At 42.8% G+C, this 22,695-nt stretch overlaps 1 protein-coding gene across 2 annotated transcripts in view; it reads left to right on the forward strand.

Annotated features, from left to right (window-relative positions):
* The window catches only part of atp9b (ATPase phospholipid transporting 9B), a 34,882-nt gene that overhangs the window by 1,455 nt on the left and 10,732 nt on the right, over window positions 1-22,695 (forward strand). For both annotated transcript variants that reach the window (XM_058046705.1, XM_058046706.1), the window contains exons 3-17: window positions 3,489-3,639; window positions 4,821-4,934; window positions 5,966-6,074; window positions 6,608-6,666; window positions 7,973-8,024; window positions 8,726-8,820; window positions 9,711-9,791; window positions 10,792-10,867; window positions 12,923-12,999; window positions 18,359-18,519; window positions 18,590-18,732; window positions 19,416-19,528; window positions 19,613-19,852; window positions 21,344-21,505; window positions 21,580-21,672. In XM_058046705.1, the coding sequence (XP_057902688.1) occupies window positions 3,489-3,639; window positions 4,821-4,934; window positions 5,966-6,074; window positions 6,608-6,666; window positions 7,973-8,024; window positions 8,726-8,820; window positions 9,711-9,791; window positions 10,792-10,867; window positions 12,923-12,999; window positions 18,359-18,519; window positions 18,590-18,732; window positions 19,416-19,528; window positions 19,613-19,852; window positions 21,344-21,505; window positions 21,580-21,672 (1,726 nt within the window). The remainder of the gene's footprint in view (window positions 1-3,488; window positions 3,640-4,820; window positions 4,935-5,965; window positions 6,075-6,607; window positions 6,667-7,972; window positions 8,025-8,725; window positions 8,821-9,710; window positions 9,792-10,791; window positions 10,868-12,922; window positions 13,000-18,358; window positions 18,520-18,589; window positions 18,733-19,415; window positions 19,529-19,612; window positions 19,853-21,343; window positions 21,506-21,579; window positions 21,673-22,695) is intronic.

The following is a 22,695-nucleotide window of genomic DNA, read 5'->3' on the forward strand; positions in this document are numbered from 1 at the left end:
TGTTTTAGTGACACCTCAAACATCTGAAAGTGTGCAATCATTATTTAAAGCAGGGGTCTCAAACTCACTTTACCTGGGGGGCCACTGGAGCTTGGGTCTGGGAGAGGCTGGGCCGCATCAGGTTTTTAAAAAAAACAACAAATTTTGATATACTGTACACTTTTTCAGTGCTTTGGTTTTGGTTTTCCACAAGAAAAGCTCTGATAAAACATTCCATTGTTCTCAAATATCTTAATTTTTATTTTTCTACACAAAATAAAATGAAAAAATAAATAAACAAATCAATAATAAAGCAAATAAATCATTCATTCATTTTCTACCGCTTATCCTCACGAGGGTCGCGGGGGGGGGGGGTGCTGGAGCCTATCCAACTGGACTGGACTGGACTGTTATCAGCACATCAAAAGTTGAAGACTATCGCTCCAAAAATGGCAAAAAAAAACTCCCCAAAGCAGAAAACAAAAATGTCTCCATCGTTCTTCTTAACCACTTCTAAAATGGCTTTGGGCACGAGTGTTTCCAGGAGGCTACTGGGAACATTGGTCCAAGTGGAAGATGGCTTCACCAAGGTCATCTACTGTCTGGAAGTGATGGCCATTTTGATCAAGTTCCCTTGCCATTCATCCACAAATGTTCTCTATGGGATGTCAATCAGGGGAACATGAGGGATGGTCCAAAAGAGAAGAAGAAGTCCTTTGGGTAAGCCGGCATCATGAACTGCGGCGTTGTCCTGGTGAAGAACCCAGCTGTTACCACACGGACCAGGGCCCTCCAAAATGAGGGTTGCCCGTACGCCATTTGACGACCCCGCACCACCTGAAGCTCTGGTGTTCCACTGAATGGAAAAAGCATCCCGGATCATGATGGACCCCCCCTCCAATATCAGTTGATTCTTTTTGAAGTTGAAGTTCCAAATGTTTTTTGTCCCACTCCCCCTTTTTGCGTTTGTTCTACTTAAAACCTCATTAAGATCCAAACGTGCAAAATTAATATTCTAGCAGTTGGGTCTGTATATTTCAAAAAACGTGAAGTTTTGAAATTTGAAGCGTGAAGTGGCGAGGGATTTGCAGCGTTCCATGTTTCATATTTCTTCTGTCTTTATGCCCCGGCGGCGTGAGCTTGGACGGCCTGCCGTGAGCATTGGCGTGGTGTATACCTTACGCTGTGGCATGCGTGGATCACGTTGGGTTTCCAACACGTCGGTAGTTATGCGTGAAGCGCAAAATAAGGTCGTGTGTGTGTGTTGTTTTTTTTTGTCTCTCGCCGCCCGATGCGCATCATCAGTGGTTAAACACAACGGTGAGCTTCATCCAGCTAACGATGCATATGACGGCCCCCAAAGGCCCCCCCCCCCCCCGCCAATGCAGAGATACAAAAGCATAAGGAGTTTTAAAGACTGTTTCCTTTCTCGTATTGTCATTTGGTATATCGATCGCCCCCTCCCGTGTCCTCCCCGCCCCCCCCCCCTCGTTAATGAACAAATTGGATTTTTCACAGCTGAGCAGTTTGATGCTTTCCAGTAATTTTGTGTGTGCTTTGCGTGGGATTATAAAAGGCAAATAATTCACTCCCAATAAGCCCCCACTATTCAAATGGCCCCGCTATTTAAATAGCATTCATTTGCTCAAATAATCTCTATTATGAATCTGGACGCGGAACGCAGCGCTGGGTGCCGAGGCAGAGCGTGCCGCCGCCGCCGCCGCCGCCGCCAACGCAAACAACGGCAAAGTTGTCACCGCCCAAGTTGATTTATGCACTTTTTCTGTTTTGCCAACTTGCTTAAAAGGTGGAAAAGCCAAGTCGATCACCATGACAGTATACACCGCCCCCCACCCCCCAGGTACCACTTTAGCCATCTGTATCACACACACACACACACACACACACACACACACACTGTTTGTACTTCATGCTCTGGATAAGCCTCGCTGTCATCATTAGCAGGTGGATGCAAAGTCAAACTTTGTTCACTTTTGTTTGCGTCACTGTAATAAATCAAGCTTGTTGGTTGTGGTGGGGGGGTGAAGGGAGTGAACAACCCCCCCCCCTTCAAGCGAGCCCGCATATTATCGATGGTCAGCGACTGCTCAACAAGGACAAATGTGTCTTGAGATGTTACCACAGAGCCTGTTTTTGTCCGTGAAGCTCCTCCCGGGCTTCACGGACAAAATTGAGCCGTGAACATTTCCTCTTGGCCAAATGCTAACCTTTTCACCCCCCCCTTTCACCCCCCCCTGCCCTCTGAAAAAGAGCTTATTTAGAAATGTTTGTCAAAAGGAGCCCTTGAGATGTGTAAATAACACTATTGGCCACGTTTCAGTACAAGTACAGTACAGTCACATTGTAGTTGAAGTTTCAGTCAAGTGCAATATTGTTTGTGTCATCATTATTATTATTATTTATTATAACAGCTAATTCATATATTTCATATTAGAGGTGTAACAATTGATCCCCTACATCGATTTCTATTCCTGTGATCCAACTACATGGATCTGTGTTCAGCAAGTTGCCATTCCGGATGACACACAAGATGTCCATGTAACATTGTTTCAAAGGCAATCATCTCTGGAATCCATAGTAGGAAATAAAGCTTTGGATCCAAGCACGACAGGCGTCATGTAAAGACCTACAACGCTACACATGTAACACTTGATTTGGCTGAAGTTGATTAGTCATGCCTGTTGAACGTTACAATAGTAAGCGGCGTTTTGTTCGTATACCTTTTTGGATGCTTCAGGACTAGATTCTGTAAAAGGTATGTAGGATATCAATTCACCTGATAATCTTATGCAGATATAGATAGAAATTTCCCCAAATTATTCTTTACATGCATAGAACATAGAATTAATCACAGACATGATTTAATTCATCCTTTGTTAATTCAACATGAAGTGTTTGTTGCTCTTTATTCAAATAATGTGAATGGTTCTGCCATTAATTGTTTGTTTACATGAATAATTAATGTGTCGCTGATACATCTCGGGTATCTAGGAAACTTCACTTGTACTATCCAGTATCCAGGTATGAATTTTCAGTCAAACTGGTCGAAATTTTGGCAAAAAAGTTAAGGAATTGATTTAAAAATGTGGTATTGTATAATTGTAAATTAGACTAAATACATAAACAAGTAAAGGGGTGCTTGCACTTTTTCCAGCCTGCTAGCTACTTAGAAAATGACCAAGTCCCAAAAATAGACTTGTACTGTAAATACTGTGTAGTATTGCTCCTCTCAACCAGCAGCGGTTGCCCCACAAGAAGCAACAACAACAACACGTCCATTTGTTTTGCTTTTCATGTGTTTTGCTCCCACAGGGACCATGCAAATAAAACACTTGTGCAAATTAGCATCACCACACATAGATTGCAGTCCTTTGGGGAACACGTGTTTGTTGGCCTCTCATTTCTCCCCCAATTTCTCCTTTTTCCATTCTAAAACCAAACTTTTCCGCATGCATTCCCAGCCACTAACGTGTCCTGTGTCCCCGCAGCTGCTGCGAGCTGGTGGCCCGCATGTGTCGGCGGAAGAAGGAGCTGAAGGCCCGCACCGTCTGGCTGGGCTGCCCGGAGAAATGCGAAGAGAAGTTCCCCAAGAATTCCATCCACAACCAGAAGTACAACGTCTTCACCTTCGTGCCGGGGGTGTGTTTGGCTTTTTATTTGGATTTTTCTTTTCCTGCTCAACTTCCCGACCCTGCCGTCAGCCTCGCCATAGCCGATGTGCTAAGTGTCTTATCACTAAGGGTGCGTACGTTAGGGGGCATTAAAGATCAGAGCAACTTATTAGAAAAGCGAATGTCGCCGTAATTAGGGGGGTCACTCACTCCCCAAGCCGTAAAATGTCAACTGTCTGTTCGAGACGTAGATATTCCCGGCGATGGAGAACAAATGTCCCGTTCGTCCCCCCCTCCACTTTGAATTATTAAATACGCACAAATTGAGTTTAGCGGTGTGCGTTCTTCCGCCGCCGCCACCTAAAGGTCAGGGGGTTCATTAAGCGTGGACGCTCGCTTGCTTAGTCGCCTATTGATCTGGCCTGACGCAAGACTCTCATTATTAAAAGCATTATTCAAAACCTGACCTTAGATCAGTAGTGTCCAACGTGTGGCCCGCTGCTGTTTTTTTATCAACTGGTCTGTGGCGCATTCTAAATATGTCATTCAACTAGCAAATGGGGAAAAAAATAGTACTCTATGAGGGAAAATAATAATGTAATATTACTAGGAAATAAAAATTTAAAATATTAAAAATGGTAATGTTATGAAAAAAACTAAGACAGGTTGAGGAAAAGTTTTAAAATTATGGAATTAAGGTTAAAATATTATGTAAATAAAGTTGTAATTATTATGATTATGAGAAAAAGAAGAAGAGAAGTATTGTAGAAATAATACAAAATAAAATATTTGGGGAAGTATTTTCCCCTGTAATTTTAGGAGTCTAAGTATTACAGAAAATAGAAAATAATACAGAAAATATATATATTTTTTGTAGTCATATTCTAAGTTTTTACTCTAGTAGCGTAGAGTTGAAATATTAAAGGGGAACTTTTTTTAAAAATCCTTATATTATGCCAAACAAGCAAAGTTGTCAGTTTTACAAAATTAGGTTTGGGAAAGTTATAATATTATGGGAATAAAGTGAAAATATTATAGGAATGCATTCATAATATTATGAGAGAAAAATGTCAAAGTTTACTGGGGAAGAAAGTTTGCAATATTCTGCAAAAAAAAAAAAAAACCAGCAAAAATTGTAATAGACCTAGCATAGCTTTCATTGTGTATATAGCGTGTTCTTGCTGAGTCGGTGTCTTCTGTCCTCCTCAGGTGCTCTACCAGCAGTTCAAGTTCTTTCTCAATCTCTACTTCCTGGTGGTCTCCTGCTCCCAGTTTGTGCCCTCACTGAAGATCGGATATTTGTACACCTACTGGGCGCCGCTGGTAAATACTCGCAAACGTGATGGTGCGCTGAGATTGATGTCCCACGTGTACCAGCATGTTGGTTCCCTGTATGTACTTCTACACTACTGCTAACAAAAACCGCAATCATAAAAATACTCATGTTTCCCCTACATTCATGACAATTTAGGCATAAAGAAGTCAAAAATACACCATAACGCACCTGGTCTGCCAGATAATAAGAAGACGTAGCAGGAGGGATATTGTTGCCAACATATCCACTTTGTTGCCATATTTAGCGGTAGCGCTGCCACAATTAATTAATGAATCTGTGATCAATTTGGTATTTGATTGTTTTTTTAATTATAAAAAATTAACTTTAAAAAAATGATATTAATTTAAAAAATTATATTGTTACAACATCAGAAAAAAATAACAGCAGAAATGGAAAAAGGGAAATAATGGAAATTTTAAAAAATGACAAACTTGGAATTAAATATGAAAGAAAAATTAGTTATTTTTTAAATCTAATAATTACAGGAAACAAAAAACAAAATAATTGTAATTTTTGGAAAACTAGGTTGAGGGGAAAACTTTTAATATTAAGGCAGTAAAGTCAAAATGTAATGGGACTAATGATAGAAGAAATTTGACAAAGAATATTTAAGAAAAAAGTTAAAATATTTGTAAAAAAAAAAACCTGCAAGGATGGAAAGAAAAACCACTGAAGTTGATAAAATAATTGGCTATTTCACCTTTATGACAAATCAGATTAATGGAGTAATAATCATTAGTTGCAGCCCTATTTAGCCAGTAAGCAGAGTCCGCTAGAATACTATTTGTCAAGTCAGCGACTAGTTTAGAGATACAGTATTTGGAGACTGACACAAAAGCGAGAGTTACTATTGGAAAGTTGGCAGCATATTTGTTTTGGTTTTCATGTTTTTTTAAACTCTCATTTCTGAGTATTTTATTGAGTCATACGCCACAGATAGATTGCAGTCCTGTGGGGAACACCGCTCTGGATGTGGAAAGGGAAAAGCCCAAACATCCCTGTGTGGTGTTGCTTTCAGAGCTTCGTGCTGGCCGTCACCATGGTGCGCGAGGCGGTGGACGAGGTGCGGCGCCACCAGCGGGACAAAGAGATGAACTCCCAGCTCTACAGCAAGCTGACGGTGCGCGGTGAGTGATGGATCGCGCCATCGTTGGCACTTTGCGGCGACTGTTTGCTGACATTATGATAACGGATACTCTCCAGTATAATCGAGCCCTCCCTCGTGCAATTACGACCGCTCAACCCCCCCCCCCCTCAAGTCCACCGGACCGGCTCTTGTAACACAAGTCGTAGCTCTCGCCGTAATTGCATCGATTTCTACCTCTCTGAGACGGTGTGAGCGAAGATGGTCTCCCTCAATTCCCTCATGTGATATCCGTGCAGCCACGCCGCCATCACACCTTTTAGACGGGGCCCCCAAGCGCTGTAAGACTTAGCAGGGGGATATTGAGGTGATAAACATGAAAACAGGAGGCGCTTGCGTCATCGGGATGCAGGGAATCAATCTCTCACCTGTTGACGCTTTTAAGAGCCCGTGTCATCTTCAGATGGCGAGCCGCACACATCAATAGCTGGCGTTAACGAGGTATCTTAAAAGTCAAGACGGGGTTTGGATTTTTTTTTTTTTTTTCATCAATCATTGTCTTGTTTGCTTCCGCAGGTAAAATTCAGGTGAAGAGCTCAGACATCCAAGTCGGGGACCTGATTATTGTGGAGAAGGTAAAGCTCTTTGCCAATCATGTGATGACCTCTGGTTTTAAGAAAAAACTGCACTTTTGGAGTCTTGCCCATCAGAGTTTTGGTTTTTGAGTTTGGCGTCACGTTCCTTTCTAAGTTGTTATGAGAAATCAACGTAGCCAGAGTTCCGCTAATGCTTAAAATGATCAATATAGGGCAGGGGTGGGCAAACTACGGCCCGGGGGCCACATCCGGCCCGCCAAGTGTTTGAATACGGCCCGCCCAATCTTTCCAAAGTATTTAATTTAAAGTCAACATACAACCTGGCATCATGGCCTGAGCCAACCTTTTGATGGTTGTATCAATTTCGTTGTTTGACATGGTCTGTTGTTTACAAAGTGCTCCTGAAAAAAGAGACACAAGCACATAATAATAATAAAAATTAAAATAATAATTATTATATTATTATTATAACTATTATGATTATTATATTTATTATATTAATGCTAATTATTATATTAATTATATATAATAATATTGTTATATTTGCATATTTTACATAATAATAGATAGACTCCCTTTATTGTCATTGCACAAAAACACAGCAGTGAAATTGCCAACAAAATGTCGTTGCCTGGCTCCCATATAACAACAGACACAAAAGAAGATAAGTAAAAACAAATAATAATAATAATAATAATGTGGAGAATAAATAGATAGAATAGACACCAAATATGAACAACATAATGTAAAGTGCAGCGTGAACAGTAAATTGCCCAAATAATTAAAATAAATAATAATAATGTAAGTAAGGCTTATTTGGCATTCAGCAGTCAATTTTAATTATTATAATATTTAATAATAAAATATTAAATAAATAAATATTAAATAAAATAATAAAATATTATAATATTTTATTATTTTTAAAATATTTAAATATAAAATAATGAATAATAATAGCAGATTGCATGACAATTTTGCAGATACAATAATACCAGGTGGACTGTTACGTGTAAAATATATAGTCTGCCCCCCCCCCCCCCCCCCGGCAATTTTGTTATATCAATGCGGCCAAATATAGGGTCAAATATCGTAAGTATTACATGTTATCATGAATGTTCCTGGATATAAAACTTGTTTAATAGTGGGCTTTGGAAGCGGAATAGGTGCGTCCCATACATGCATTAGTTAGCAGCCTTGTTTTGGCCGTTTACTGTATATGCACAGAAAAGACAAAGATATGTCCTCAGGATTGGGGATGATGGGCAGAATTCCCCCAAAAGTGCACTTGTCCTCGAATTACTCATCAGACTTTTGTGACCAAAACTGTTATTTCCCATTTTTGTAGAACCAAAGGATTCCCGCGGACATGATATTCCTGAGAACGTCTGAGAAAACCGGTGAGCGAGCAAAGACGTCTTGACCCGGACGTCTGCGTTAAATCTGTCATTCCATCAGATGCAAGGCAAAGATAAACGCAGGGACACGGAAGGAATGCTGTCCTGGTGAACTTTCCTAACAAACTGTGTCAAGATCATTTGGGCGAGAAATGCGACTTACCTCGCCTGCGGGCGGATATGATTTATGTCACATTGTTGGAGTGACGGATGAAGCAAATTCCAATTTATCAATGAGTCGCGTCAGATTTGCGAGGGGCGGAGTGGGGGGGGCGTCCGAGGGGAAAATGTTGCTGAGGACGTCGTCCCCATTAATCTCCACGGGGAGTTGCGGACGTCTTTATGCCTCGGACACGTGCGCGCATAAGCACATATTTGTCTTTCCCACTGCTGAGGAGCATGAATCATCCTGCTGGTGTTCATGTTTTCCATCATCCTTAACCCCCCCGGGGACGCGTTATGGCTGCCCTCTCGCCTCCCTGTCACATGCCGGCTGACATCCATCAGTTTCGCGTGTAATATCACCTCCCATCCATGCGGGTCACCGCCATGCACGCTGCCTGTCCGGCCCCGTGTGTGTTTTATGAGCGCTCCTTTTATTAGCATGAAGGGATACGTCCACGCAAGGCAACAAGGCCTCTCTGTTAGTGCGCGCTGGGGAAAGGAGAGGCACATGTAACGCCTTCCGTCTTGTGATCTTCCAGGAGCGTGCTTCATCAGGACCGACCAGCTGGACGGAGAGACGGACTGGAAGCTGAAAGTGGCCGTCGTCTGCACGCAGCGGCTTCCGGCAGTCGGGGTACGCCAGCAATCCCAATTGGCTCAGAGGCCCCAAACTTTATTATTGGGTCTTCTAGCACGTTCATTTGGATGGTAAACAAAGCATATGTGCATCAACCCGTAGATAAAACACACGGATGTTTCACCCCATCGGAGAACGGTGCGTCGGTGCGTTCAATGACTGTTGAAAAAGTAGCACAAATCGCATTAACCATTCAAAAACTGTGGAAATAGAGTATTGTAATAAAATCCTGTTCACTGTAATATAATGATTAATTTCTATGTATTTTAATGTGTTTTAAAAGAGAAATTAAATTACATTAAGTAAGTTTGCAACAATAAAGTCAAACTATAATCTAACAAAATTCATCATTTGATGAGAATAATACGAAGAGAATAAATGTCATTTTAGTAGCATCAACTAATATTAAAATATTAAAGCAAAAAATTCTAACATGGAACAAAACAAAATGAAAACATTTGTGGATTTCTAAAATTACAGAAATAAAGTCAGGATCGTATAGATGGAAGAAAGTTGAAACATTTTGAAAATTGTAATACATTTTTTTTTTAAGTCATAATTTTAAGAGGAAAAATAATGTCATTTTAGTAGCATAGAGTTAAAATATTACATAATTTGTGTCTTTATTAAAAAAAGTGGTAATAAGAGAAACAAAACAGTGAATAAAGGTGTAAATTTAGGAAAGTGAGGTTGGGGAAAAGTTGTAATATTGCAAGAATAAAGTCCAAATATCGTGTGACTATTATAAATATTATGCCATAACCAAATGTCACAACTTGAAACGTCCGAAGATGACGACATGCCGGAAGAGCTTTGATCTTCAAAGTGCTTGTGAGACTTAAATCCGGTCAGCGGTATGAACCTTCTACATCTTCATCTCTCCTCAGGACCTGTTCTCCATCAGCGCGTACGTCTACGCCCAGGCACCTCAGCTGGACATCCACAGTTTTGAGGGCAACTTCACGCGGGTACGTGGGCTTGTTGACACGTTTCATTTCCTGCTCGAATAAATCTTCAGCACGCAGATTGTTGACACGGAGGATCAGCTGCGCCGTGTTGACAAGAGGCCACAATGGGGGCGCTTGTGTTCACGCCTCTTACATCACACACACACGGGTCCCGCTAGCTCCGTCCATCCTGTCGTACTTGTTGCTCCCGCTTTTTTATTAATAGCAGATTAGCACAGCCCCCACGGAGAGGAGAGGCTGCGCTACAAAGGGAGGCTTTGTGGTCTGTCTTCACTCTTGGCCACACACCAGGCTTAGTGAGCGAGCACTTCCTCCGCTCATTCATCCTCCGCCGCCTTCCTTTGCATATCGTGTGCTTTGAGTCAGAGCGGGATGGAGGGAGCGAGGGGGGGGGGAGAAAAAAGACGGGTTCCCACAGACCCCCTCAGCAAATGAACTTACCTATTTATGAGTGAGTGTTCTTTGTCTTCCTGGAGACAGACTTTATGGAGACACGGCGGCGGCGTGACAATGTCAGAGCGGTCAAGCGTTCCGCACCCCTGCCATTTATTTTTCATGCACCTCTTCACCGCTTTGCACGCATTGACAGGATGTGGCTGCTTGGGTATCATAATTATTATATCAGGCGGGGGGCCATTTGAGCCGAAACCGGAGACTCGACTCCTGTGCTCCTGACTCAAAGCGTTTTCCTGCGTTGGCCTTTATTTAAGGGGGGGGGGGGGGGCGTGAAACAGGAGCCCCCTCACAAGGGTTGCCTTATTTTATCTGTGAAATCTCACCGTTGTGACCTTGCTATGCTTTCTTTTATCCTTCTCTTCATTTAAAATGGTGTGGATGAAAGAGCTACAGTATTGCTACACGCCACACATCGTGGTGGAGGTCATCGCTATCTGTGCATATTCATATTTATTATGATTATTATCATAATCCTCTTTATCAGCATTGTAAAAGATGTACTAATATTCATGATGTTGCCATTTTCTCCCCCCTCCCCCAACAGGAAGACGCAGACCCTCAAGTCCATGAGAGCCTGAGCATCGAAAACACTCTGTGGGCCAGCACCGTGGTGGCCTCCGGTCAGTGCCTTCGCCTTTCCATAGTATTTGTTCTTCCTCGCAGCTGAGATGATCCTCCCCCTGCGTAAAGTCCCAGCATGTCAGTCGAGAGCATTTGCGACACTCCCAGCGATGGCCCGCACCCCCCCGCCATTGATTTGTGGTGTCGGCGGCCCCTCGCCGCAACCCCACTCCACCCTGGCCGACAATGCCCTGACCTTGACCAGGAGAGCAAACACTTACGTCATTGTTGTTCTCACTAGAGCTTCTTCTTCATGCTCACCTTGGAGTGGCCCGCATCAGCGTGTGGCACACTTCACGCTCCCGCTGTGACTGGAAAAGGGGGCGCCCTTGTCTTTATCTTCCCGGTTATCTACACGCATGTGGCGTTTTGGTAATGACAATGAGGTAGTGGCGTTCCCAGGATGAAGGGACTAGAGACGTTCGCGTAGGAGATGCATACAGTTTAGTAGTCCTGATCCATGTGCCACACTGATCTGCAGCTAGAGCAGGGGTGGGCAAACTACGGCCCGGGGGCCACATCCGGCCCGCCAAGTGTTTGAATACGGCCCGCCCAATCTTTCCAAAGTATTTCATTTAAACTCAACATACAACCTGGCATCATGGCCTGAGCCTACCTTTTGATGGTTGTATCAATTTCGTTTTTTGACATGGTCTGTTGTTTACAAAGTGCTCCTGAAAAAAGAGACACAAGCACATAATAATAATAATAATTATTATTATTAGATTATTATAATTATTATTAGAACTATTATGAATATTATAATTATTATATTAATGCTAATTATTATATTAATTATATATAATATTATTGTTATATTTGCATATTTTACATAATAATAATATAATATTATTATTTTAATGTTATTGTAATTATTATGGCGGCACGGCGGTCTGGTGGTTAGTCGCAGACCTCACAGCTAGGAGACCAGGGTTCGGTCCCCGCCCTCGGCCATCTCTGTGTGGAGTTTGCATGTTCTCCCCGTGCATGCGTGGGTTTTCTCCGGGTACTCCGGTTTCCTCCCACATTCCAAAAACATGCTAGGTTAATTGGCCACTCCAAATTGTCCATAGGTATGAATGCGAGTGTGAATGGTTGTTTGTCTATATGTGCCCTGTGATTGGCTGGCCACCAGTCCAGGGTGTACCCCGCCTCTCGCCCGAAGACAGCTGGGATAGGCTCCAGCACCCCCCGCGACCCTCGTGAGGAAAAAGCGGTAGAAAATGAATGAATGAATGTAATTATTATAATATTTTATTATTTTTAAAATATTTAAATATAAATATAAAATAATAATAGCAGATTGCATGACAATTTTACAGATACAATAATACCAGGTGGACTGTTACGTGTAAAATATATAGTCTGCCCCCCCCCCGTAAATTTTGTCATATCAATGCGGCCCGCGAGTCAAAAAGTTTGCCCACCCCTGAGCTAGAGGAAGCGTCTGGTTAAATTTATTATTGCCAAAGGGGGGCCACAAAATATTAAATGCGATGGTTGAGTTACTTATTCTTCCCCTTCTGTCATCGTTTGCATGCTATCCTCGTTAAAATATGAAAACCTATAAATGTTTGGGTGGTTTTAGTTAAAGCAGACACTGTTTTTTCATGTGTGTGATTTTGACAAAGATCAGATCACATTTGATAGTTAGTTAGTTTCCGCCGTTTACGCGTTATTTTTGATAGCCCTAATTTACATCAATCACAAGTCTGAGAATTGTTGCTCATCTTACCTTTGAAACTTTTTTTGTGCCCTTTTTTAAGGCTCTGCATGAAGGTCCTTCAGACTCATTTATTATGAATGACCCATTAATCCTTTTCTTATAAGGCCACCTTAATGAATTGGCAAATAAAGATGGTGGCGTATCGATCGGGCGCCCACAGGTTCCGAAGGTATTAAACGCTCGGCTTGACTGACAACACGACGCTACCGCCGCTCCTCTCGGCGTTATTGTGTTTCCTCGCATGCTCTTCGTCTTACTTGGCCGTGTGTGTGCGTGTTAGGAACGCGGTGGAGTCTAATGAGCAGCATCATTTCTGTCTTTTTGGCAGGCACCGTGATCGGCGTGGTGATCTACACGGGCAAAGAGACCAGGAGTGTACTCAATACATCCTATGCCAAGAACAAGGTGAAGTCCTTTGCTTGTCTTTTGGGGAACTCTACAGGAACCATTGGAGTTGTGGGAGTTAAGACTTAGTGCACTGGTATTCTTCACTGTTTCATTATTTAATGTGCAAAAATCAGTCTACATTACTGGAAGGTATGAGAAAAACAGGCCCATGTACTTCTTTGCGTTTGCTAGGCTTGACTCCCCACCTCCAGGGGCTGGTCATCTGTCCCGTCATAGCCCCTGACTCCTTGTTGTCTTGGGGGAGTTTTCCATGGAACGCTACCTCAAATGGGCCATAGGTTTTGGTTAAAGTGCTTCTATTGGAGTGTCCATACAACAAAACAATATAACACAAATCAGACCCAAATTCAAGTTTTATTTACTGGACAGCAAGGGTGTCCAAAGTGAGGCCTAGGGGCCATTTTCAGTTTGTGGTTGTTGTTTTTTTTTGGTACTGTGACTAAAAAAGACAGCTTAAACAAAAGCAACATCAAAAATAGAAAAAAAGCATTTATTTTATGAGAATAAAGACAAAATTATATAATCTAAAACAGGGGTGGGCAAACTACGGCCCGGGGGCCACATCCGGCCCGCCAAGTGTTTGAATACGGCCCGCCCAATCTTTCCAAAGTATTTCATTTAAAGTCAACATACAACCTGGCATCATGGCCTGAGCCAACCTTTTGATGGTTGTATCAATTTCGTTGTTTGACATGGTCTGTTGTTTACAAAGTGCTCCTGAAAAAAGAGACACAAGCACATAATAATAATAACAATTAAAATAATAATAATTATATTATTATTATAACTATTATGATTATTATATTTATTATAGTAATGCTAATTATTATATTAATTATATATAATAATATTGTTATATTTGTATATTTTACATAATAATAATATAATAATTATTATTTTAATTTTATTTTAATTATTATAATATTTTATTATTTTTAAAATATTTAAATATAAAATAATAAATAATAATAGCAGATTGCATGACAATTTTACAGATACAATAATACCAGGTGGACTGTTACGTGTAAAATATATAGTCTGCCCCCCCCCCCCCCCCCCCCCCCGGAAATTTTGTTATATCAATGCGGCCCGCGAGTCAAAAAGTTTGCCACCCCTGATCTAAAATGTATATGAGATATATTCATCTGTTTTATAATACAAAGAGTAAAAAATGCATCAAGTTGAAATATTGAGACTAAGAATATATTGCAATGTGAGCAGCATTTTTACTACATATCAGCTTTGTTGTGATATCGTCTTCCTGCCCCCAGAGCCGTATTTTGGACACCCTTCCGTGCCTCTTTTCCTTCCCTGCATCAATCCATTCTGCAAGTTTTTTTTTTTACCCTTGACTTTCCGGATAAAAGCTGGACTTGTGGATGGGTGTCAGCCGTGCTTGCTAATTACCCAAAAGGGAAATTACCTAACGAAGGATTTAAATAACACTGTTGGCGAGAAGTTAATCCAGAGTGTTTTGTCCTCCAATCGAGGAGATGATATGAAATGTGATTCAACATAAAAGCTCAGCTCGGCTAACGGAGGTGTTGGCTCTGGTGTTTATGATGTTAAGCGTGCTAAGGTACCACAGCCGCACCCTCGTCCTGGACCAGTCTTCCCCATTTGTTTCTTTGTGGCGGCCTGCCACCAGTACATTTAGATGCTCCTCTTATCAATTGGTGCTACCTCACAGTCTGGTCCTCCCCGTCATCAGGCGTCTCTGTGTCGCTCGTGACATAAAAGTGTTGTTGTGGATGAACGGGTGTTTTGTGTAAGACTGGCTCGCTGAGAGGAATTCAATATTTCAAGGAAATGGTGTCAGAAGTGCCGATATGGCAAGCGGAGATTGGGCCCAGAAGTCGATAGAGTGCTGCTAAAGTCGCACAAGAGCGTTTTGGCCTCATATAATGGAGGCGGGACAATGACAGGGCCACCGGACGTGGGATCGTCTCTTTGTGTGTGACGGTCGGACAGGCTGGACATGGACAGCGAACAATGTCGTTTGTCAAAAAGACGATAAACTTTATCAATTCTCTCTCCTCTCCCGTCTCTCAAACTGTCATTGCGGGACATCACTCCTGTGTCCTCCGGGGTTTTTGGTTTTTTAGCAATATAACATCCTGGAATCCATCCATCTGTTTTCTTTGCTGCTTTTCCGACATTCCCCTTGGGAATTGGGTATAAATGATTAACATTGCTGATCAATGAGCACAAAAAAATGAGTGGGTAGTATCGCTTGCCATGATTAGTTATTTCCTTGAAATCATCCAAACCCGCACTTTGCACCCAATGGTGAGGGACGTTATGCAAATTCATATTTGCGTACACAGAATGACAAAAAAAAAAAACTAAATACATAATACTAAGAACTATTTCAAGAGCACTGCAGCAAAGCATGATGGGATACTGCACTGAAATGCCCCCTTGTGGGACTAATAAAGGCATATCTCACTGTAGCTCTAGACTTGTACCCTACTGCTACCCCAATTGTGGCAAATTAGGAAAAGTTGGATAGTGCAACTGAGAGTGCCTGGATCCAGACCTAGAGATGGTTGGTTCAATTCCCATTTTGAGTTCAAACTACCGATTTACTCTTACTTTCATGCTACGTTTTAGCGTATTTCCACAGCGTTTCAGTCCAGTTTCAGTTTCCGAGCGGCGAGTGTGCTCATTCTAAATTTCAAAGTTGGCACCTGATCAAAGCCTTTCAGCTTTTCAGTATTGACACGCAATACTGACCTTGGATCATCTTGTTATGCATATTATTTAGATTTTGTTATATATTAGATTTACATTTTCCATTTCTGCAGAAAAAAAATCTTGACAAAAAAAAAAATAATTTTTTTTGATGAACAAAATCCATGAATTTGTGAGGCTGAGAATGCGTGGGCCCACTGGACTTGACGTGAACATCAGCTTTCACCTGCACATGAAACCAGTCTCCACACAGCCATTTTGCTTTTAATGGCGTGGGGACGAATGAAGTAAAATCTGCTCTTTTATTCACTGATAACATCTTTAGGTTGAGGTAATTGAGCACCATGCCCCCCAGCCACCCCTTGACGGGGCGAATAATGACTTCATCCGATCCCCAGCAAGGCCTGGAACACGTAGCCTGCCCATTGTTCCCATTTGAAGGAGATCCTTTGCTTCTCAGCCATGCACGGCGCTCTCTGTCTTAATTTTTCTTCATTTTAATCCACCCCCCCAGCCCCCACCCCTATTTTCCTTAATAGCTCAAGCATGAAGCATGTAGCAGGGCTCCGGGTGGTGGGGAGGACGCGGTACCCGCCCACCCAGCTCCCCTGCCTGTACTCTGCTACTGGGAGTTTTACCATCCACCGATAAATCAGTTACACTGGTCTCCCGGGTCGGGACGGTCCTCAGGGGGAATGGGTTTTGGTGGGGGTTCAGTAAAAGTGGAGGAATTCACCTTCTCGCGCCCCCTTCCACCTCCCCCCGACACGCACTCCTATTCAGAGCAGCTCCTTCAGCGGAGGGAGATGTTGTGTTGGTTCTGCTGGTTTTTTGTCACATGAAAGCCCTCTGTGTACGGGCCTGTGCTGCCAGCCTGCCAGAAAGGGGTAGGGCGCTCCTTTATTTGACATCTTTTTCCCACATGCTCCATTGGCTGCAAGATGCACTTGAAAAATAAAAGACAACTTTGGGACACCCCCCACCAACACCCGCCCCCCCCCTTTTTTTTGTCCCTCTTTCTCCAGAGCGCCATCTCAATATGGGAACCCCTTTGACCCCTCTACTCGCATTCAAGTATTCAATGTCGTAAAAAAAAAAAAAAAAAAAATGGCAGCAATAACAGTGTTTGTGTCGTACACACGCTTTGCATGACAAAAGCCTGCAGTTAGCGCCGTCTTTCACGGGCCGTGTTTGAACATTTTGGGAACAGATGGGATCATAACAAAGAGTGCTCTCTTGCCATGATGAGTTCCGTATGTTTTTACCAATCACAGTATTAAAAACACAACCAGCCTTCGTGTGGAGGGCGGGCGTGTCCGAGCTTTTCTTCCCGCCAGGGACGCTGCTGAAGGATGCTGGGAGGCCATTTTGATACAGTCAAGTGTATATATATTTTTTTCAATATGCTTTATTGGCATCAACAATGCAGTATAATACAAAGCAACAAAAGACACAAATAACAATACCCAGGCTTTTAGTTTTTTAGTGTAACATTGATCCATCTTGGGGCGGCACGGTGGTCTAGGGGTTAGCGCGCAGACCTCACAGCTAGGAGATCAGGGTTCAATCCCACCCTCGGGCATCTCTGTGTGGAGTTTGCATGTTCTCCCCGTGCATGCGTGGGTTTTCTCCGGGTATTCCGGTTTCCTCCCACATTCCAAAAACATGCTAGGTTAATTAGCCACTCCAAATTGTCCATAGGTATGAATGTGAGTGTGAATGGTTGTTTGTCTATATGTGCCCTGTGATTGGCTGGCGACCAGTCCAGGGTGTACCCCGCCTCTCGCCCGAAGACAGCTGGGATAGGCTCCAGCACCCCCCGCGACCCTCGTGAGGAAAAGCGGTAGAAAATGAATGAATGAATGAATGATCCATCTTGCAATATACGTATTATCCATCCATCAGTTTTTGATGCCACTTATCCTCACCAGGGTCACGGGTACGCTGGTGCAAACTTTTAATTGTTTCAATAATTACTGCACACTTTCATATCACTTTTCATCTATCACTGTGTTGGTCTGCTATATGATATATTTAACTGGAATTTCTCACCCCAACAACCAGTGCTATATAAAGGAAAACCTTGAAAATGATCAGGAATGCCCATATCACTGTACATATGGACAATTTAGACGCCAATGATCCTAACATGCGAGATCCGAGATTCAAACCCAGGTCTTCCCCATCTCCAGACTGTGTGGCCTACATGCTAACCCACCGAACTGAAATGTCATGAAGGTTGAAACCGCTGTAATCGATGCGTTCATCGATTCAACAAATGAGAATCGAACCTGCAACCATCAAGTTGGTCGATGCTCTACGACCTGAGCTGTGCTACCGCGCACAGACTAAATACAATGTTACAATGTAAAATGAATTACTACCAATAGTTGTGAATGATGACAGTGGTATCGAGGATTGAACCAGCAACCATTATCAAGCAATGTCAACCTATGGAATAGGTAGAATCTTAGAGAAATGCCTAATAAAGTGCCTATTCATTGTCAGTGGGACGTCCTGAAGACATTTTGATGTTGGATTGGTTTGAATCGGTTGAGAAATATGGGCTTGAAATGGCCCCAGGTCCGCATGTTGGACACACCTGCGTGTACCGTGTGTATTATTTAGTCCCTTTTTTTTCCCCAACTTCATCTTTGCACAGGTTGGCCTGCTGGACCTGGAGCTGAACCGACTCACCAAGGCCCTGTTCTTGGCCCAAGTGGTTCTGTCCATCGTCATGGAAGTCCTGCACGGATTTGTGGGTCTGTGGTTCCGCAATCTCTTCCGATTTGTGGTGCTCTTCTCGTACATCATCCCTATAAGGTAACAACCTCACAGTGCTCAAAGAAAGCGATTTCTTTCACACCAGTTTGACTGCTTTTCCCCGACGCAGCTTGCGTGTCAATCTGGACATGGGGAAGGCCGCCTACGGCTGGATGATCATGAAGGATGAAAACATTCCCGGCACTGTGGTGAGGACCAGCACCATTCCCGAGGAACTGGGCCGGCTGGTCTATCTGCTGACGGACAAAACAGGCAAGATTTGTACAATTGAAGGCCTGTGGCGCTCTTGACGATTCGCCACCACGGCCGCTCTTTATAACGTGTCGGGGTGATAAACTCCAGGACGCTTCGTCTCGAGCCGCTGATCTAGGTAGGAATGGATTAGGCTTTAGTGCTAATTCATCAGGTTGATGGTTAATAGAATGAAGCGCAATCAATCGGGAATTGGTTAAAAGCCCGTGGCCCCCCCCCCCCCACGTGAGCGGCGCTCCATTCTGGGAGCGCACGTTCTGGCAGCAGCATCCATTAGACAGCCGCCATTGTCCTGGTTTTGGCTGCCGTTGTTTTGGTTTTGTCTGTTAATTACAAAGGACACGCAGTCTGTATTGGCAGGGAGATTACGGTCAATGAGAAGGGTCATGTGATGCATCATGGATGTGCCCCCCCCCCACACTTTTGTTTTATCCATTTATCAGTTCTTCCTCTTGGCAATTGGCATTTTTCATATAAATTCATATAAATAATAACTCATATAATTCGTATAAAATGACTTTTCTGCTTTTATTGTTTTGTTTTTGAAGTTATATTTTTAGAACGTGCCAGGGGCCAATAAAAAAATTCATCATTAGCTTACAGCTAATAAAAACTATAAATTGAGTATTTAATAACATTATCAAAATTGTCATAGTTGGATCAACTGCCCTTGCGTCCTGCAGGCACCTTGACACAAAATGAGATGATCTTCAAGCGCCTGCACCTTGGAACCGTGTCCTACGGTACGGACACTATGGATGAGATCCAGAGCCTCATAGTCCAGTCCTACGCTCAGGTTAGTGTCCTCCAATCACGATACTGACTTATATAGTGACAAACCCCCCCCCCATCAAACAACCCCTTGTTGACTTCCTGCCAGGGTACCTCATCCGGTGGTGGCACCGGCGGCGCCACGGCATCCCAGAAGTCGGCGGGTCCAAAAGTCCGCAAGAGCGTCAGCAGCCGCATTCACGAAGCGGTGAAGGCCATTGCCCTTTGCCACAACGTCACGCCCGTCTACGAAACCTACGGCGGCGTCAACGGCGAGACCGAGTCCGCTGAGGCCGACCGGGACTTCAGCGATGACAACCGTACCTATCAGGCCTCCAGCCCCGATGAGGTAAACACGGGGCCTCTAAATAACACTAGTTTGGAGGGGACCGTCAAAGGCTGTGACCCCCTTTTGGGGGTTAAGCTATTTAAATGCCTGCTTTGGCTTTCTGGGAATTTATGGTCCCCGAAGGCGGAATCGGCACAGCTGGATTTGTACCGGTTGCTCTTTATGACTCTTTGTGAATACGTAGCTCCGCTTTAAAGGAGGGATTCAAACACGCTTACAGCATATCCAATGACAGCATTCTTAGACGAGGATTTGTTAGAACAATTATCTTCATGCTAGCACGTTAGCGCTAAAGACTTTCAGCCTTCAGGATGCAGATAATCAATGGGTGATGATGGATTAATCTCCCTCCATTTGTGGCGACTGATGTATATATTTATTTACACCCCCCCCCCTCCCCCCACCCACCACATCACATCCATTGACTCACTAGGATTGATCAATATTTCATTTTCTCTGAGAGGTGACGCCTGTGAGTGTCTGTCGCTCTCCTCTTGTTGTTCTTTCTGTGTGCCTGTGGTCATTGAATGCAGCATCGCGAGCGAGTGATACTCTGTCCTCCCCCTGATGCGTGAATGCTAACGTCTGTTTTTAACACACTTCTGCAAATGCTCCTGATTACTTGATATTGATATTTTCCTCTGATTTCAGCTCAACATTTGCAATAAAAGTTTAATTGTGTATTTTGCTGAACAAAACGTGAACAAAAAGAATGTACAATTTCTTACATTTAAGTATGCTGGAAATTGCACTGCCAAAAATAGAATTTGACCTCAAATTGCATGAAGTCTTTGAACACAACATTGCTACTAACACAATTTAAAGTGTGATTGAAATGTTCTCCTACTCTTAAAGGGACTCGTGTTAGACAATGGCTTTTTACACTTACCTGTACGTGCTATCGATCAGAGACAAATACATTGAATTGAAGTCTGATTTCCAGTATTGAACTGTGATGTGAAGTATTTGTGAGTGTCAGCCAGACGTAGCGTTTAAGATGCTATCTTATCTGCAGATCGCTGTGGCAGATTAGTTGCAATAACTACTTTTGTAGGATGCTTGCAGATGCTGTGTGTGCAACCACCCGCCGGATAATGAGTCACAGATGCGTGTTGAGCAGATGTAGGAAGCACCACCATCCCAGAGCTCTGAGGAGGGGGGATGACGGGATATTAACAGGAAGTTCCAATTTGTAGGTCAGAGTATAATAACAACCTTTGATGAGCAAAATTGAAAATGAAGCCATTGAGAGCTGAGTCGTGTGCAGCTGAACGCTCGCTCGGGGGTCCGCAGTTCCTGGCGAGGGGGGGGGGGGGGGGGGGCTGTGGTGGACAGGAAAGCACTTATTTGGCGCTGAATGAGAGAGAGGAGCGCCGCGTCCCATAACTCTCACATAGCGTTTTCTCTTGTGTGCATCAAAAAGGACACACAAAGCATTTTTTAAAAAAGTATTGCAGTGGTGGTCCGCTCAACATGTGTGCGCACGCACAGGTGGCGCTGGTGCGTTGGACGGAGAGCGTCGGCCTGACCCTGGTGAACAGAGACCTGACCTCCCTGCAGCTGAAGACTCCCTCCGGACAGATCCTGTCCTTCCACATCCTGCAGATTTTCCCCTTCACCTCCGAGAGCAAACGCATGGGCATCATCGTCAGGGTGAGTGGAGACGCACGTCCTGGCCTGCACGACGCCACGCGTGTTTGGCTTTCACTGCTTGGGTTGTGATGCAGGAGGAGTCGACGGGAGACATCACTTTCTACATGAAGGGTGCCGATGTCGCCATGGCAAGCATCGTCCAGTACAATGATTGGCTGGAAGAGGAGGTAAAGATTGGCAGAAATGATCCATAAGAACTCGAGACATCGGCGGGTATCGCAGGACTAGAAAGCGGTTGACAGGCCGTCATCAGTGCCAGGGAAACCATTGTCACGCATGCTTTGTAGCTCAGCAGACGTGAATGCATCGAAATAGCATCAGCAACACTCGAATTAGCAGCTTGCTAGCTAGTCAACAGGAAAGGTTTTAATCACATTGGCAAAACATACCTACATCATAGACATCTCATTTACAGTATCTATTTATTATGTATTGTGTCTTATGTAAAACTAAGACCGGAACAAGACCTTTGCATTTGGGACCAAGAAAAAAAAATCATGGGATGGGACAATGTTAGATTTTTTTTGCCTGTTCTTAGAAAATATGAACAATAACACAAAAACCTTTCTGTCACTCATGGTTACTGTTTATGTGAAGACATTTATTGGAGAAAATTTGTTGGTTTTTTTTGAAAATTTTTGAATTTTTTTTTCAATAAATGTCTTGACACAACTTTTTCTCAGAAAATATGAACGATAACACAAAAAAACTTTCTGTCACTCATGGTTACTGATTATGTGAAGACATTTATTGGAGAAGATTTTTTGAAATTTTTTTTCAATAAATGTCTTGACACAACTTTTTCTCAGAAAATATGAACAATAACACAAAAACCTTTCTGTCACTCATGGTTACTGTTTATGTGAAGACATTTATTGGAGAAAATTTGTTGTTGTTTTTTTAAATTTTTGAATTTTTTTTTCAATAAATGTCTTCACACAACCTTTTCTCAGAAAGTATGAACGATAACACAAAAAACCTTTCTGTCACTCATGGTTACTGATTGTGTGAAGACATTTATTGGAGAAGATTTTTTGAAATTTTTTTTCAATAAATGTCTTGACACAACTTTTTCTCAGAAAATATGAACGATAACACAAAAACCTTTCTGTCACTCATGGTTACTGTTTCTGTGAAGACATTTATTGGAGAAAATTTGTTGGTTTTTTTTTGAAAATTTTTGATTTTTT

The sequence above is a fragment of the Doryrhamphus excisus genome, chromosome 14 (assembly GCF_030265055.1).
Source record: "Doryrhamphus excisus isolate RoL2022-K1 chromosome 14, RoL_Dexc_1.0, whole genome shotgun sequence".
Lineage (NCBI taxonomy): Eukaryota > Metazoa > Chordata > Actinopteri > Syngnathiformes > Syngnathidae > Doryrhamphus > Doryrhamphus excisus.